Genomic DNA, 18,229 nt, shown 5'->3' with positions numbered 1-18,229 from the left:
AATCGCTACTGAGCCAAAACTGTCAGCACTTCTATTCCAGCTGTAAAATCCATGTCTGGGTTGCATTGCTCAAGTGTTCAGTCTCCATATGTTCTTTAAGAGCAAGTTGTAAATGTATGACAACCCGAAAATTACCATACGACTAAGATATTTAGAAGTTAGGCTGCTATATTTAGTTAGTTAAAATGTTGATCCAATGTGACAAATATTAAGAGACACTTTGTTTCTTTAGAAAGTATACCTGGTATAGATCATGCCTTTTAAACTGATCACTTAGGAAGTTTCTTAATAGTTTGTCATCATGAAAAGACAATCAGTTATCTCTGTAAATGGAAAATTTGAATTCAAACACCAATCATGTGCAGCATATAAGCTCTACAAGGACATGCTACACTTTAGTGGTGACCAAAAATAAACTATGAATCACTACCTCATCAGGAAAACCTAGACTTAAGTTTTGAGCAGGACTATGGTAAAGACTTTTTTTATGAAACCTAAACTAAAACTGAAAGTTATCTGGAAATGTTTCTCTTACTCATAGATACCAAATAATGTTTTACAAAAACATTGTCAATGTATTGTAGAGTTTTTTGATTAGAACTAACAAATTAGTTTGTAACACGTTTTTTTAATTTATAACTGTTGTTTTCAGTTTGAGCCCAGAACTCTGAACAAAAACGAACTTGATTACAAACATAATACAATATCAATTAGGTAGGAAACCCATAAAGTCAGTGAAAAAAAAAAAATTACAAAAAACATTGGAAGATCAGAGAATATTTTATTATGGTACATTTGATGTACGTTTTTATTATAATTCCTTCTCTGAAGGTTTATTTCATTCTAAACCTGCGTCAGATGTTTGATCTACATAAGGCCATATACAATCTAATTCAATGATAGACTGAGGCTCATTAGATAGAGAACATCTACATAAAATGCCTTCAAAGTAAAGGATTAATATGCAGGACTTTATGTTTGTTAGAGTACCAGACATTGAAGAAATAAATGAGGGACAGAATCTTGGAGGTGCACAGCTGGGTCCTCAGACCCTCCGCAGACCCTCCTCTCGCGATTGCGCAATATCGTCGCGCCGACCAGAAGCATGAAACCTGACTCAATGAGTCTCAATGTGCAGCACATGGCTCATTTACATAACGTTATTTCTTCGTGAAAACACTGTGGAAAGATTTCTGTTAAGCATCCTGTCTGATCATATTTACTGTTTAGTAGCCATAGGTAAAGATGATGAGAGGAATGTGTGCTAGCTGAAGGTAACTTCATACAGCTTTCTGGTTCATTATTATCTCAGGCAACATTCAAGTGACAGCTGGTCAACACATGTAATAAGAGAGGGAATATAAACGTAATGAAAATCAGCAGGAGCTAAACATCAGGTTAATATATTGATAATGTTACATATTTAATGATAGAAGATAAAATATTGTCATACTTGATGACTGTATTATTATGCTCTCTCAGACTCTGAGAGCTACCTGCATAGTGACTGTCCTTCACATCAGCCCTTAGTGGAACATGGTAAGCCCTGTTCTGCAAATTCATTCTCAACCCTCACTCAAGGTTAGGAGCATGTGTTCTTCATGTTTCACTGAAGCTTTATCAAAAAGTTAAAACAGAACATAGATATGGACAAGCAATTGTGTTTTTCTTATTGTTTGCTTCTTTAGTCTGAATGCTAAAATCGTCTGTAAATTCACATTTTAAAGCTGATATTTAAAAAAAATCTTCCCAGGGGAGCATGCCCCCAGATCCCCCTAGAAGGTTTGGATCCATGTCACCTTTTTCATCCCTGATGAGTTTGCACCCCTGAAAGTATTATCAAATCCAATCACTCTGATTTGTTGATAAGGCTGTCTAGATGATTATTTCTCATTTGTATTTGATTTCTGGACAGCACATATTACCAGTCTTTACACTTTTTTTTATCAGGGGAAGCAATAAGAAGAAAAGGATCAGACAGAAAGCAGTTTTCCAGTGCTTGTGTATTTTATTTTCATGTTTCACATCATATTATACGATGTGATGTACAGTAGATGATCAGCCAGGGAACTTTACTCGGCCTCTTTTCCCTGAAGACAAAAACAAAAGTGTTGAGGCATGTTCATTTCATACAATGAAATTTCAAATTTCAAATTTTCAATACAAGTTTGATTTACCTTGCCAGAGTCACGGCTCTTAGCTCTCAGCTTGTTAACCTGGGTCTCTGCAATGTCAGCACGCTCCTCAGCCTCCTCCAGCTCATGCTGGACCTTCCTGCACTTGGACAGATGAACATTGGCCTGCTCCTCCTGGAAAACCATTTACAAGGTTTAAAGGTATTGAACATTTTACAATTTTATATTAAAGGTCTTTTTATATATATATATAATTATTTGGTTAACTAGAGTAAGTTCATCTTTTAGTGACAATTATTTAATATTTTACTCAGAGGATTACTGATTTTAATATGATAGACTTTTGGTGCATGATAGTGACCTTCTTATGTATATAACTTGTGTGTACAATATTTGTGCCATGATGGCTTAGTGTGATAGATGTTGCATTCATCTACATTTCTTGTACTTATACATAAATAATATAATCTGTACAAAAAGCTAAATTAGTTTGAAAGACTTCTGTCATTTTATCTCTATATTAATTATGAATATGAATAACTCTCTTACCGATTCCTCAGCCTGCCTCTTGTAGGCCTTCACCTTGAGCTGCAACTTGTCAACCAGATCCTGCAGCCTGGTAACATTTTTCTTGTCCTCTTCAGTCTATGAAAAAAGATTGGATATATTTAAATTTTTTAAATGTTTTACACAATAGATAGGTGATAATGATTTGATGCCAAATGTCTAATTGACTGTACCTGGTAGGTCAGCTCTTTTACTCTCCTCTCATATTTGCGCACACCCTTAACAGCATCAGCTCCACGTCTCTGCTCAGCCTCAACCTCTGACTCCAGCTCACGAACCTTCAGAAAAAAGCAAACATTAAATTTAAATATAGATTTTTCAAAATCTTGACCCTGTTGTAAGAATTATAAACAGGATTTTCTCACCCTAGACTCAAGTTTCTGGAGCTGCTTCTTGCCACCCTTCATGGCCAGATTCTCAGCCTCGTCCAGGCGGTGCTGCAGATCCTTGACAGCAACCTCAAGGTTCTTTTTCATCCTCTCCAGGTGAGCACTGGTATCCTGCTCCTTCTTCAGCTCCTCAGCCATCATAGCAGCCTGTAGGAGACAGCATTTAATGTTGATAAGAATTACTTTATTAAGACACATTAAGCAGGAGTAAAAAAGCATTTCTTTTAAAACCTACATCAGTGATGGCCTTCTTGGCCTTCTCCTCTGCATTCCTTGCTTCCTGAACTGTGTCATCGACTTCACTCTGGACTTGGACCAGCTCAGACTCAAGCTTCTTCTTGGTGTTCATAAGGCTTGTATTCTAAAAGAATAGGGAATAGTTTCATTCGATAAAAAGACTGATTTGTAAATTTGTGGAAAAAATTAATCAGTACATATATTAATCCAAAATCACCTGAGAATGCAGAAGTCCAACACGCTCACTTGCGTCCACCAGCTCCTGCTCAGCAGTTTTGCGGCTTCTCTCAGTCTGTTCCAGAGCAGCTCTAAGTTCCTCAATTTCAGCAACCATGAGACCGTTCCTGCGATCTACCATAGCAGCCTGTTCCTTGAGGTCTTCCTGAGCTCTGACAGCATCATCAAGGTGCAGTTGTGCATCCTAGTGAAAAATTGAAAATATTCCCTTGAATGCCAGAGATTAAGTGAACTGACAATCTCTGCACAAAATCTGTGGACTACAATACCTTCAACTGTGCCTGAACATTCCTCAGCTGCTTCTGGGACTCAGCAGCCTGGCGATTGGCGTGGCTCAGCTGAATCTCCATCTCATTCAGGTCTCCCTCCATCTTCTTCTTGATTCTCAGGGCATCATTCCTGCTCCTGACCTCAGAGTCCAGATTGCTCTGCATGGAGTCAATCACCCTCTGGCTATTCCTCTTGATCTGCTCCATCTCCTCATCCTTCTCAGCCAGCTTCCTGTCTACCTCACCCTTAATCTGGTTGAGCTCAAGCTGGACACGCAGGATTTTGGACTCTTCATGTTCCAAAGTTCCCTAATGAAAGTAAAGAATTAATGTATAAATCTTCATTCTTTAAAATACATTTGTCCATGATTTAAATTGTTTTTCAGAGGATTTTCCCTGAACAATTGTACCTCAGCCTCTTCAAGAGCTGTCTGGATCTCAGACTTCTCAGTCTCCACCTGCTTCTTGGACTTCTCCAGCTCATGGATGCTCTTGCCAGTCTCACCAATCTGTTCAGTGAGATCTGAGATCTCCTCTGCAGAGAGATTCGTGTGTTTTGTATTGTTAAGCCTTAAATGTTTAGTAAGTATTAAATATGTTAGAAATAAAAACTGTAATACAATGCTTCTGTAGTATGTAGTAAGAACTCACGTTGCAGGTTCTTGTTTTCACGCTTCATGGTCTCCAGCTGATCCAGAGCTTCCTCATATGAGTTCTTCATCTTGAACAGCTCAGTGCTGAGAGAACGAGCCTCCTTCTGAGCTCCCTCAAGCTCTGCCTGACCCTCCTCATACTTCTGTTTCCACTCTGCCAACACCTAAAAAGCCATTCATAGTTGTTTATCAGTACAATGGCGAATCAAATGAGGGTGTCTTTGATTACAGAGTACAGTTGACAGAAGGAAACGTTACCTTGTCAAAGTTTCTCTGCTTCTTGTCCAAGTTGGCAGCCAGACCATTAGCTCTCTCCACATCAATCATGAGGTCCTCCACCTCACTCTGGAGCCTCTGTTTGGTCTTCTCCAGAGAAGCACACTTGGAATTGACAGCCTCAATCTGCTCCTCAGCCTCCTGGAGGCGCTGGGCAAGCTTTTTCCTGTTTGAAAAGGGTGTGATTGGTCTCAGTGAAAACTTGAACAATCGATATTGGCACTGATGATTTTTTCTCCTGTATTGCGTTACTTGTATACATTTAATTGTTCTCATTTTCTGTTTTGTTGAATGGTAAACTTTTAAACTGTACGTACTTGGATTCCTCAAGCTCCTCAGTGCGCTGGATGGCATCAGTTTCATACTTGGTTCTCCACTGAGCCACTTCACTATTGGCCTTGGACATTCCACGCTGCAGCTCAGCCTTTGCCTCCTGCTCCTCCTCAAACTGCTCCCTCAGCAGGTCACAGTCATGGCGGGCTGATTGCATTCCATGGGCAAGGGCATTCTTGGCCTGATGTAAGAAATTGCCGTCAGTGTGAAAATGTAATAAATCACACATACAAAGATCTCAGTAATAATTGAAAGTTTTCTTACCTTAACCTCCTCTTCAATCTGTCTCTTCAGCTCTTCAATCTGCTGAGTGAAGGCCTGTTTGCCTCTGGTCAGCTGGGAGACGAGAGCTTCTTTCTCTTCAATTTGACGGCCAAACTCACCTTGAGAGAAACATATCATGAAACATTAGTTTGTGTTACAATTTAAAATATTCAACTATGGAGCAATCACCGATTACTTTAACATACCATTTTCTGTCAGGAGACGTGCTTTCTGTGCACTCATGTCATTGTTTTGACGGACATTTTCATCATTCTTGGTCTTCAGTTCACTAAGTTGGTCCTCAAGAGTACGGCACATCTTTTCAAGATTTCCCTGATGATGAGAAACAGAGATCATGTCAGTAATCATTTCTTTTCGAAAACGTAAATGACCTTGTTTACTGAACTCTCTTGGTTTTCAAAGTAGCATGAAATGCATTGTGTACCTTTGCTTTAGCAACAGCCTCCATGTTGCTGGAGAGGTCATCAATCTCCATCTTGAATTCACTCTTTTCCTTCTCAAGCTTCTGCTTGACACGCTGGAGGTTGTCAATCTGCTCTCCCAGCTCAGCAACGCTGTCAGCCTGCTTCTTGCGAAGAGCAGCAGCAGTGGCTTCATGCTGCAGAGTGGATTCCTCAAGATCACGGCGGAGCTTCTGGAACTCTGCTTCACGTTTCTTGTTCATCTCAATCTGGGCAGCAGTGGCTCCACCGGCCTCCTCCAGCCTCTCACTGATCTCCTCAAGTTCCCTGGAGAGGTCAGCTCTCTGCTTCTCAACTTTGGCACGAGCTGCACGCTCAGCCTCAATCTCCTCCTCCAGTTCTTCAATACGGGCCTGTAGAATGTAGATATGGTGTGTTTCAGTAAACTTTCACTTGACAAACAATATGTATTCTGTTTAATTTAACTCAATATTTCACCTGAAGCTCCTTGATCTTCTTCTGAAGCTGAGCACCCATTGACTGCTCATCCTCAATCTTGCTAAGGAGCTGGCTGACTTCAAAGTCCTTCCTGTGAGAATCATGGATACATTTCTTAGTAAGAGTTCATGCTGTTACAGTAACGTTTGTGTATGCTTTTGTTAAAATAAACAAAAGTTACTTTTTAATTTTCTCATCAGACTGCTGCTTGTCATTCTCAAGATCCATTATGGATTCCTGGGCCAGTTTCAGATCACCCTCAAGCTTCCTCTTGGATCTCTCAAGGTCCATACGCAGCTTCTTCTCTTGCTCCAGAGAACCCTCAAGCTAAACAATAGTATACGGCTTAATGATCAGGATTCAACACCAATGTTATTTGCCAATTTTAAGGACTTGTGAACTTACATCATCCACTTGCTGCTCAAGCTTGGTCTTGGCCTTGGTCAGAGTGTTGACCTTGTCTTCCTCAGCCTGCAGATCATCAAGAGTCTGTTGGTGAGATTCCTGAAGGGCTTTCTTTTCCTTGGTCAGCTTGGCAATGCTCTCATCCTGAGAGGCCATCTCCTCAGTCAGGTTCTTCACCTAAATTTACAAGAAAGACGTTGTTATTGAGGGTAATGTTTAAATTAAACTTGATGTACGAGATTGTTAAATCCAAACCTTGTTCTCAGTGGCGTGTTTCTCCTTCTCCACTTTGGCCAGGGTAAGCTCCAGATCATCAATATCCTTCTTGAGCTCAGAGCATTCATCCTCCAGTTTTCTCTTTTTGGCAGTGAGCTCAGCATTGATTTCCTCTTCATCCTCCAGCCTCTCAGTGATCTCTTTGCATTTGGCCTCCATCTGAATTTTGCTCTTGATAAGACCCTCACATCTCTCCTCAGCATCTGACAGATTCTCTGATTCCTAGTTTTTTGTTTGAAAAAGGATGTTAACAAATCTACATACATTATGAAACGGCATATCAGTCAGTCAATGTGTACTTACAGATGCGACTTGCAGCTGCAGATCATTCTTCTCCTGCAGAAGGGACACAAACTTCTCCTCCAGCTCCTTTTTCTTGGCTAGGGCAGCAGCCAAATCTGTCTTCATCTTGTCATAGTTCTCTTTCATCTGCTGCAGCTCCTTCTCAGTTTCAGCGCTCTTGAGCAGAGGCTTGATCTTGTAGTACACTTTCATCCATGGCCAGTGTTTGACATTCATGAATGAGCGGATGTTGTACTGGATGGAATAAATGGCTTCCCTGCAGAGAAGAAGAAGGTGTAACTGACAATTTTCTTTTGTGATTTAAAAAAAGAGTCTCATTCAAAACTAGTTTTTTTTTTTTTAACATGCCTCCTCTCTGTCATCTTCACAAACTCCTTTCTCATGACGTAACCACGGCAGAGAGCCTGAGTCATGGTGACCAGAGATGCCAGCTTTTCATCTCTCATCTCCTCAAGAGTACCCAGAAGACCAGCCTTGAAGAACACCTAAACAATCATACAAAAATGAAAATGAATGTTGCAGAAACTCATATACAGTAAAGACATCTTTAAGTTATGTAACATACCCACACAATGGATGAAACATCATATCCCTTGTAGTAGAACACCTTAGAAAGTAGTATCTTACCTTGGTGTGTCCAAATTTATACTCGTCATGAGGAACATCAATTGATCCAAGCAGCTTCTCTGAAGCCTTCTTGTTATCAATGAACTGGCCCTCAGGGATGACACTGGCATTCAGCACCTTGTATCTTTTATGAGAGAGTTTATTGTCAGTGTGAGTGTTGCCTTTGAATCTTTATCAGAAATATACCATGTGGATAGATACCTCTGCTTGAAGTCAGCATAGAGGATTCTGCTGGGGAAACCTTTCCTGCAGATTCTGATACCCTCCAGTACACCGTTACACCTGAGCTGGTGGATGACCAGGAAGTTCTCCATCAGACCTGTAAAAAGACATTCATTGTAGTTATGAAACATGTAACAACAAAATATAACCATTCCTCAAACACTCTATTCAATTGATCTTTTTTATGTACCTGGAGTCTTTGACTCATTGGGAATCAGGCAACGCACAAAGTGAGGATGAGTGCTCCTCAAGTTAGTCATCAGCTTGCCCAAGTTCTCCTGTAGATTTAAAGTGATGTCTTTAAATATATATCAGTTTGGAGTATGAGTGAGAGGTGATTTTATATCAAAGTCTTCCATGTAAAACCTTACCCTAAACTGTGAAGACACAGTCTGCATAGAACCACCCTTCTTCTTGCCTCCCTTCTTGCCAACCTCTGTTGATATGTTCAAGTAGAGACGTTTGTTAACTCAAAATATAATTCACATAAACCAATGCTACAGTTTTTTGAATAATGTACATTTTGTAGAACATAAAAATACATTATATACTGTATATAAATCTTTGGCTTTCTTACCTTCAACAACAGGAGGATACAGAGCAGCCAGCAGTTTAACTGAGGACTTTTGGTACAGCTGCAGAACAGACTCATTCAGTGGATCCTTGTTCTTGTCCAGCCAGCCACCGATGTTGTAGTCCACTGTACCAGCATAGTGCACCAGGGAGAAGTGGGCCTCAGCCTTGCCCTTTGCGGGCTTGGGCTTCTCAAATGCTTTGTTTTTGCCGAGATGCTGGTCATACAGCTTGTTCTTGAAAGATGTGTCTGTTGCCTTGGGGAACATGCACTCCTCTTCAAGGATGGAGAAGATACCCATGGGCTTTAGAAGAGGGAAAGACATATGTTATAATCTTTACATTTTCATACATTTCATACATATGTACATTGAATATAACTAAGAGCAATTTCATGGACTCTTTACCTTCTCAATCAGCTCAATACAGGCAGCCAAGTCCATGCCAAAGTCAATGAACTCCCAGATAATACCCTCCTTCTTGTACTCCTCCTGCTCCAGGACAAACATGTGGTGGTTGAAAAACTGTTGCAGTTTCTCATTGGTGAAGTTGATGCAGAGCTGCTCCAAAGTGTTGAACTGTAAGGAGACATAAAACCAGCATGAGTTTTTGCAGACAAAAAGAGTTTTTCTATCAAGAAAAGTCAGTCAGGTACTGAACTGTTGGAAATTTAGCTCACATCAAAGATTTCAAAGCCAGCAATATCCAGCACTCCAATGTAGAACTGCCTTGGCTGTTTGGTGTCCAACATCTGGTTGATACGGACTACCATCCACAAGAACATTTTCTCATAGATAGACTTGGCCAGGGCAGTCACTGAGTTCATTACCTAAATAAAAACACAAATACAGTTTGATTAAAGTCAGTGAGGTATCAAGTAAACTTCTTCTCATAATATATCCACTTTGAAGATGGTTTTCACATAGTGCTAAATCCAACTCCTGAAAAGTAGCTTTAAATAAAACGCTACCATTTCATTGTCATATTAGAGTCGTTACTACTTTACTGAAGTGCAATTTTTTGCATTTCTTTACGTTTTATATTTACCTGAGGTACAGTCTGTCCCTTGGTCACAAACTCATTTCCGACCTTCACTCTGGGATAGCACAGAGCCTTCAGCATGTCAGCAGAGTTCAGACCCAGCAAGTATGCAACCTTGTCAGCATCTGACAAAAGTGCAGTGATTCACAGTTAAATATTCTATGTAATATTTTTGTTGTTCCTGAACTATGATAAATAAATACATTTATAAATATTGAGATCTCACCTTCTGTGCCGTCAGGCTCAGCCTGTTCCTCACGCTGTTTCTGTTTGAACTTCATGCTACCATGGTGGAGCACAGCACCAGTCATCTTGTAGATGCTGACTTTCTCTTCACCACTGAAGCCCAGGATATCAATAGCATTCTATGTTTGAAAGAGGTGTCCAAACCAGATGTTGTCAATTTGTAGATAGATTACTTTTAATGTTGCAATTATTCACAAAACATACAGTATGCAAATATTTTATAGTGAAGTTCACTCACATCAGTGGCTTCCAGCTCAACTTTGTCATCAATGCTGGCAACAGTGATCTGACCCATGCTGCACATGGGGAAGTCGTAGGGGTTGCTTGTGATGAGTGTCATTTCTGGAGATCAAAAGGGTGAGAAGTTCAATGCATTGTCATGTATAAAATGCATAAAGCAGTTTAACATTGAGGAACAAGTCAATGTGTTTACCAATAATCTCAGGTTTGTGGTTGGTCATCATCTGGTAGAAGATATGGTAGCCTCTCTCATCAGGAAGCTGGAATGTCACTCTAGACTTCTCCAGCAGATCTATGAATAATGTTCATAAGTCACACTGTCCAATTCTTCATTCTAGTTATTTGCCTATTCTAATAGTATTGTTACTTACACGTCTCAATATCAGCACTAGCCAGTTTGCCAGTTGTGCCGAAATGGATTCTGATGAATTTACCCTTTTTGGAACAAAGGCAGTTTTTTTTAACATCAATGAACATGGACAATGTGTAGCAAGACATCTGATTTGCAGAAATCCCTCCATACTTACGAAACGAGATGAGTTGTCATTCCTCACAGTTTTGGCGTTACCATAGGCCTCCAGCAGAGGATTAGCTGCAATAATCTGATCCTCAAGGGAACCCTGTAATGAAGGTTTAGAGTTGATATTAAAATATTTTATTTTCCAATGTAAAAATATTGCATACATGCAGAATGCTCAATAGTTAAAATAGTAATTTATCCCACCTTTGATGCGTCCCTCTTTGGGCCACCAACTGAGATGGTTGCAAAGTACTGGATGACACGCTTTGTGTTCACAGTCTTTCCAGCACCAGATTCTCCACTAGGTATAAAAAATACTTTTAAGAACTTGTTTGATATACTTTTTGAAGTATATAAGCAATATGTTAAACACATTTTAAACTTACGTGATCAAGACGGACTGGTTCTCCCTATCTGTTGATATAGACATTCAAAAACAGTTAACTCTGTTTTCTTCCATCAGAAACATCATATACTGATAAATGATCTGTATCATTATGACTTACCAGTAGCCATGAACTGAAAAGCGTTGTCAGAGACGGAGAAGATGTGGGGTGGAGCCTCCATACGCTTCTTGCCTCTGTAGGCATTTACAACCTCTTGGTCATACACTGGGAGCCATTTGTAGGGGTTCACAGTGGCACAGAACAACCCAGAGTAGGTCTGAAAGCACAGAGATTCAACAGTTACCTCAATGTTTCAAACAAGTAAATCCATGTTAAACAACATCTTGTTTCTTATTAGGGCACATTTTCTTACATAGATCATCCATGCTGCATAACGCTCTTTGAGGTTATAAAGCACAGAGGCTTCATTGAGATGGGTCATCATGGCCATGTCCTCAATTTTGTCGTACTTGGGAGGGTTCATTGGAGTGACGTCATCTTCTTTAACTGTTTTCTCCTGCAATAGGACACTTGTTACAATGAGCAATCATCATATTGAACAATTTGACTCTGATTTAAAGATACTAACCTCCTGAGTGTCCAGGGTTTTGACGGTGACTTTGCCACCATCCTTCTTAAGGATTGTTCCCTTCACATACAGCTCCTTCACATCAGTCACATAGCAGGCACTCTTGGCATCAAAAGGTTTGTTTTGAGCCTCGATTCTCTCCTTCTCAGGCTTACGGAGGTAAATGGCAGCCTTGCCATAAATGGCCATCTCTGCGTCCGTACTCATGGTGGCGGCTTGTATCTAATATCATAATTGAAATTACATCTTAGACTGAGTTTTAAGTTCATGTTAGTAAACAATAATTGGACTTAAAATATTCATGAGAATGAATCATATCCACATTGAAACCATGTTTCCATATCCTTATATAAAGTTTTTCTGTGTAATTTCAGAATAAGTTTATTTATAGAATACATTCTAGGATACAGTTTAAATTTACAACACAGTCATTTTATAACTAACTGCTTTCATTATATGCATCACTAATATGTCTCACACATCAATGATAGATTACTTACCTGACTCCCTTCTCTGTCAGTAGGTAGTATTCACCAATCCTGTTCAAAACAGTTTAACATATGTTAGAGGAGATGAAAAATCACAGCATCACAGAATCAATTTCTGAAGCATTGCAGAACATAGATGTACCACAAGCAGGAACTCCAAGGTCTTCTGTGAACTTCCCGTTCCTGAACAACTGTTTATATTGAGTGGGGCAGTGCTGACACCTCCAAAGTTAAATGTAGTCAGTGATATGGAGGAGATCACTTAAAGCATCTGTTGGAAGAATACGTCTAATGTTTCAGGTTTCATTAGTATGGCCAGTATTGAATTATTGCTTGATCATTACTTTACTTTAGATTAGCTACAGGCTCTCCAGCCTCTTGTATGCTCTACAGAAGTCAATTAATATATTTAGAAATAGGCCTGTGTTTTTTCCTGGGGTTAAAATCCAATTAGAAAAGGAAATTGATAAATACATTTGTACTCTAAAGGAAGACAGTCTACACTTTAATCACCATTAATCAGTAATTATTTTTTTCATTGTTAAAGTTGTACAGTATTTTGTTATTAAAATCATCTTATTTTAAATGATGTAATTAGGGTTGGGTAAATCAAGATGATGGTTGAAGACATTAAAAGGAATACTTTTTTGATTTAAAGGCAACTTAGAACTTCAAATTGAGCAACACATTTCCTCTTAAATTAAAAAACACTTTAAGTTCATAAAATACACCACATTTATTATGTGGTTTTCAAAGATTACATAAATAAACCTTACCCAACTAGAATATGAATGAAACTTTCTACAAACTATTCTACCCTCTACTCTCATCAACTAACCAACTTGAACATTTAAATGATTGAAGAGAATAATAATTATTTTTTTCTTCTCTTTTATGATATCAATTAGATTTGATTTAACTTCTCTTTAAAATGTCACATAAGGCCATTATTATGAAACAATTCTACAAGCTTATACACGATTTTATCATAGTTCACTGTGTTCAGTTTATGAGACCAAAGAAGATATTTTTACAAGTCAATGTGTGTTCAGTTGTCAGTACGTCGTAGCTCCAAACTGAATCTGTGTGCTTCGAGAAAGTTGTTTCTCTCTCTCGTGTTAGTTGTGTTAAGTTGCTACTCCTGAAAACACACAATTGTCTGATATGACTTCATCAAAATAAAAACATTTTATACACTTAACGTAGGAGGACTTTTATTGTGAAGAAACTTCCGGAAATACAATGCGTTTATCATCGATTTGACTGCGCTTTAGCGGTATTACACTTTGGGGGTGATTTTCAATAACACTGAGGGGAGTTAGAGCACTTTTAGCCGTCACTTTGAACACGAGTCACTGCAACAACCCGTATATTTTAATCATCTTGGGCTTTGGACAAGCGAAACATCATCTTAAACATTTCTGAAGTCAGAGCGTGTCGTGTTTTGGACGGCAGCTACGAGGTCAGCTAACTTTGAGCTAACCCGCTGCCGGGAGCGTTAATGATGTTTTCTCACATCACGGTCCATGTGATAATGCTTCAGTTGCCTGTAATGCCCGTTCCTGATCCCTGTAGGGCAATATTGGACAGTTCACTGAGCAGTGAAGGCAGAGTAGGTTCAGCATGTCTTTGACATCCCTAAATATGATAGAAATTTATGCACATTTTTTAAGTGATAATATCATTTTATTTTTCTTGATACTCTCAAGAGCTCTTTTTATAAATCGCTACTGAGCCAAAACTGTCAGCACTTCTATTCCAGCTGTAAAATCCATGTCTGGGTTGCATTGCTCAAGTGTTCAGTCTCCATATGTTCTTTAAGAGCAAGTTGTAAATGTATGACAACCCGAAAATTACCATACGACTAAGATATTTAGAAGTTAGGCTGCTATATTTAGTTAGTTAAAATGTTGATCCAATGTGACAAATATTAAGAGACACTTTGTTTCTTTAGAAAGTATACCTGGTATAGATCATGCCTTTTAAACTGATCACTTAGGAAGTTTCTTAATAGTTTGTCATCATGAAAAGACAATCAGTTATCTCTGTAAATGGAAAATTTGAATTCAAACACCAATCATGTGCAGCATATAAGCTCTACAAGGACATGCTACACTTTAGTGGTGACCAAAAATAAACTATGAATCACTACCTCATCAGGAAAACCTAGACTTCAGTAAGTTTTGAGCAGGACTATGGTAAAGACTGTTTTTGAAATATCAACCAGATGTTGGACACCAAACAGCCAAGGCAGTTCTACATTGGAGTGCTGGATATTGCTGGCTTTGAAATCTTTGATGTGAGCTTAAGGAGTAACTAAACCCTAAAACCACTTTTTTCAACTCTAAACCTCTGTATTTGAGTATTAAGTAGTGTTATGGATCAATCCAAGTCGCAATCTCGACATTTGAGTACAAAGTATTGAAATTTGAAATATTGTGTTAGAAATGTGTATAGTGTCTGCCCTTCCGTTTGAAAAACTCAACGGCTGTGTGGAGTACATTATTACGTAGGAGTGAATTACTACGTCACCAAACCTATAAAAGCCTCGTCACCCGACTCGGTGAACTGTGGGGACTCGAGAGTATGTGTGTATTTGTGTGTGTGGGGCAAACATTGTATCATGTTGTGGCTGATAATGGCGCGAAAGGAGTGAGTGGGGGAGTTTAGAGTGAGTGAAGATGCAATACAATGAGTTTACATAAGAATGAATATAAATAAAGTATCATGAAGCTAATCACATGTTAGCTATATAGTCAGCTGATTAAAGTTCGTTATCTTATTATTAACCATAATGCAGTTAGTTATATAGTGTTTATCTTGTACTTGACCATACATACATGTAGCTACCAAATACATACATGCATGTAATGCACACCAAATGCACATTAATACTGTGGCATTGGGAAAAACTGTTTCTAGTTATTAATTGTTTGCAATTGACAGAGAATGGAAAATAACGCAATGTGCAATTATTGTCTGAGTGAGTCCAGCCATGTAATGTTTTAAGTTATTTGGTTTTGCCATTGATATGATATACTTGCATTAACTGAACAGCCTATTGTAAACTGAATTACTACACAGATTCTAACTCAGAACCTTCTTTTCCCCACAGAATACCAGGGGAGCTAGAGGCATATACTGCCAATTAAACCTCCAGGTACCACTCCTGAGGTACTTTGGAGGAGGACCACTCTACCCACAGCTGGGGCAGTGAAGTGGAGATGCTGGTGTTCCTCTACTGGCTGGCTAGTGCCACATCATACCGTGTCGTGGAAGAGGCTTTTGCAATTCCAACGCCAACAGTCTTTGACTTGGTGCACAAGGCCAGTAAGAGGGTCCTTGCCATTGTGAAGCGGGTGATCCGTTTCCCCACTGCTGCAGAGATGGACGGAGTTGGTGCTGGTTTTGCTCGCCTTGCGGGGTCGGCAGTGTTTGCTCGTGCGGCTGGCAGCATTGATGGCTGCCATGTGAGAGTGGTTGCCCCAGCAGCACACGAGCAGGCATATTTAAACCGCAGACTCTTCCACTCGATCCAGTTCCAGGCCATCTGTGACCACAGGGGGAAGTTCCTGGACGTCTTTGTGGGTTACCCTGGATCAGTCCATGATGCACATGTCCTCAGGCACTCTGATGTGTATGTTCATCAGCTGTACCCCCCTCAGGCATGGTTCCTCATTGGAGACGTTGGATACCCCTGCATCCAAGACCACATCACCCTCATCACACCCTATCGGGAGCCAGTGCAGAGCCCTGTACACCACAGGTTCAATAGCAAGCGCTCCAGAGCCAGGCTTGTTGTAGAGCAGGCCTTTGGGGTCATGAAAACAAGGTGGCGGACCATCTTCCTCAAGGCTATGGCAGTGAGAATTCCATTTGCCGTGGAGGTGATAACCTGCTGTGCTGTGCTGTTCTGCACAACCTGTGCCTGGGTACAGAGGACCTGGAATCCCCTTCTGATCAGGACGTGGATGAGGCTGACCCTGATGCTCCTGCTCATCCTCAGGTGGCTGATGGCCTTCGAGATCGGCTTGCAGCTGCAGTCTCAGCACCTGTAGTCTGTGTTCCTGCACTGTGTGATCACGACTACACCACTTGAAGAGCACCTCCATGACACCTGAACCTCGCATGCACATTGTTTGTCAGTAAACACATTACACCTGACACATTTACACAATTCACTATTCACCCTCCACTTATCACTGTCACAACATTTTCATTGTATTTATTTATTTTTTTTGGGAGGCCCTGGATCAGCATTCTTGTCGCGCCTCCTGTCAGTACCTGTCAACAGGGAAGCTAATGATCCAACACAATTAACATTGTATGTAAACAAAACAAAACATGGCTGGGCGATAATAAAGACTTTTTTTCAGGAAATTGCATGAATGGAGTGTTGCTGTTAATCATTTAAAGTTTATGGTCATTGTGTATTTTCAGTGTAACCTAATTTACAATTGTCATCTACCTCCTCAAGGATGACATTCATCATGTGGAGTTTGCATTCCACTTACCTTAACCTTAATCACAAGGACCATGGATTGACCTTTGTTTAAAGATTGAATCTAATTATGCTGATTGGGTTGTTGGGCAGCAGGAATTCTGTCTGTATTAAGAACGTTGGTGATTTGCTTAGCTCTACAGCAAAAGCTCAACTTTTCATGTGCTATGCAAGAGGTGTTACTTCCTACATGAAGATTTTGTGGGGAGAAAAAGCCAACTTGAGTTCCAAAAATGATTTAAAGGGTCCTGACATATCTCCCAAATGATATAATAACCAGTCCAGAAACACTGTTCAACCATTGTTCAGAAATGTCATGTTAAGAATGAATGTGCCAGATGAATTGACACATTTGCTTTCATTACTGTAAATGAACAAATGCCCCAGCAAAGATAAAGAATGAGATTCACCATAAAGTCTAATACTGGCATGTTCTACATTTGTACAATATCTTTCATTATTGGAGATGTTATTTATAATATACAATGCAAATATACAAATAAAATGTGTACAAAATAAATTATTTATTTAAAAAATGACAAAATAAATTCTTCAGTTTCATTGGATGAATAAATAACACAAAGTGGCTTTAAATGCACAAATAACAAACAAACAAACTTGCCAACATAAACATTGTTTAAAAAATCTAGACAAAATAAGAAGCGCTCCTCCCGGGCAGCCGCTTCTCGCGCAAACCGCTCATCCCTATCCCTCCTCGCCTGCTCCTCTCTCCTCTCCCTCTCTAATCTCTCCTCCCTTTCCCTCATCTCATTGAGCAGCCTCTCCTCTCCCTCTTCTGCTTTCCTCTCCTTTTCCTCGTCCCTCCTCTCCATCTGCTCAAACAGTCTCATCCACGGTGGTGGTCTCCTGCGTCTTTTGGCAGATGGAGAGGAGGTGGAGGAGTGGGAGAAGGATGAAAGAGAGGAGGTGCTGGGTCTGGGAGGAGAGCCAGTGGCAGGAGAGGAGATGGAGGCTGAGGTGGAGGCAGAGGTGGAGGCAGAGGCAGCAACTCACTCTTCAGAGGGAAAGTACAGCTGCTCCCTGGGAGGATGAAGATGCCAGGGCCAGTGGGGTGATGATGTGGCTGGCCCCAAGCACCTCATCCATTAAATTGTACCACTTCCAGGAAGCAGCTGTCATCTCCCCTCCCTCTGTACTGACCCCTCTGTTTTAGGGATCCACAGCTCCTGAAGAAACATGAGAAAAACACAATATTTTAGTGAACAATATCCATTCAAATACACAACCACATGTTTCCATTGTAATGTTAAGCAATGAGGTATATTTTATGTTGTTCAGTTCAAATTCTATTGGCATATTGAATATTCTCAATGTTGCACAGTGTGAAATGTGTCACAGGAATCCTGTGTGCAGCAAAAATTGCCACAGTTGGCAGAGCCTCCTGGACCAGTAGCATGAATGGTCAAATAAACAGCATGTCAGTCTTGATCATGTAATGTGCAAGTTGTATGAGTTACATACTTTGTACTTCTGCTTCAAATTCTCCCACCTCTTCTTCAGGGCGAGGACGG

General features: G+C 40.0%; 2 protein-coding genes across 4 annotated transcripts; one reads left to right on the top strand and one right to left on the bottom strand.

The window, feature by feature from the left end:
* Positions 1-1,985: 1,985 nt before the first annotated feature.
* LOC110005228 (myosin heavy chain, fast skeletal muscle-like) lies at positions 1,986-12,409 on the bottom strand. The gene is made up of 41 exons (XM_065956478.1): positions 12,339-12,409; positions 12,209-12,247; positions 11,709-11,930; positions 11,493-11,636; positions 11,240-11,396; positions 11,120-11,147; positions 10,938-11,034; positions 10,741-10,833; positions 10,585-10,648; positions 10,407-10,505; positions 10,212-10,315; positions 9,954-10,092; positions 9,734-9,852; positions 9,366-9,515; positions 9,094-9,264; positions 8,691-8,991; positions 8,485-8,549; positions 8,304-8,391; positions 8,093-8,210; positions 7,892-8,015; positions 7,613-7,749; positions 7,265-7,520; positions 6,941-7,183; positions 6,686-6,862; positions 6,462-6,607; positions 6,281-6,371; positions 5,806-6,195; positions 5,567-5,693; positions 5,361-5,479; positions 5,081-5,277; positions 4,746-4,929; positions 4,486-4,651; positions 4,245-4,369; positions 3,835-4,143; positions 3,546-3,749; positions 3,327-3,452; positions 3,068-3,238; positions 2,876-2,980; positions 2,685-2,780; positions 2,178-2,309; positions 1,986-2,090 (listed from the first exon to the last, which is right to left on the bottom strand). Exons 3-41 carry the CDS (start codon positions 11,913-11,915, stop codon positions 2,073-2,075), a joined length of 5,787 nt encoding a protein of 1,928 aa, XP_065812550.1. The 5' UTR covers positions 11,916-11,930; positions 12,209-12,247; positions 12,339-12,409; the 3' UTR covers positions 1,986-2,072.
* Positions 12,410-13,421: 1,012 nt separating this feature from the next.
* LOC110005230 (putative nuclease HARBI1) lies at positions 13,422-17,257 on the top strand. Of its 3 annotated transcripts, none has more exons than XM_065956481.1 (2): positions 13,422-13,808; positions 15,312-17,257. In XM_065956481.1, exon 2 carries the CDS (start codon positions 15,421-15,423, stop codon positions 16,252-16,254), a length of 834 nt encoding a protein of 277 aa, XP_065812553.1. In that variant the 5' UTR covers positions 13,422-13,808; positions 15,312-15,420; the 3' UTR covers positions 16,255-17,257. The 3 variants fall into 3 exon arrangements, with proteins under 3 accessions (XP_065812553.1, XP_020516318.1, XP_065812554.1); XM_020660662.3 differs by having other exon boundaries at positions 13,423-13,658; XM_065956482.1 differs by lacking the exon at positions 13,422-13,808 and adding an exon at positions 13,871-14,495.
* The last annotated feature ends 972 nt before the right edge of the window (positions 17,258-18,229 follow it).

Source organism: Labrus bergylta, chromosome 7 (genome assembly GCF_963930695.1).
Source record: "Labrus bergylta chromosome 7, fLabBer1.1, whole genome shotgun sequence".
Taxonomy (NCBI): domain Eukaryota; kingdom Metazoa; phylum Chordata; class Actinopteri; order Labriformes; family Labridae; genus Labrus; species Labrus bergylta.
This window is presented reverse-complemented; position numbering and strand designations above follow the sequence as displayed.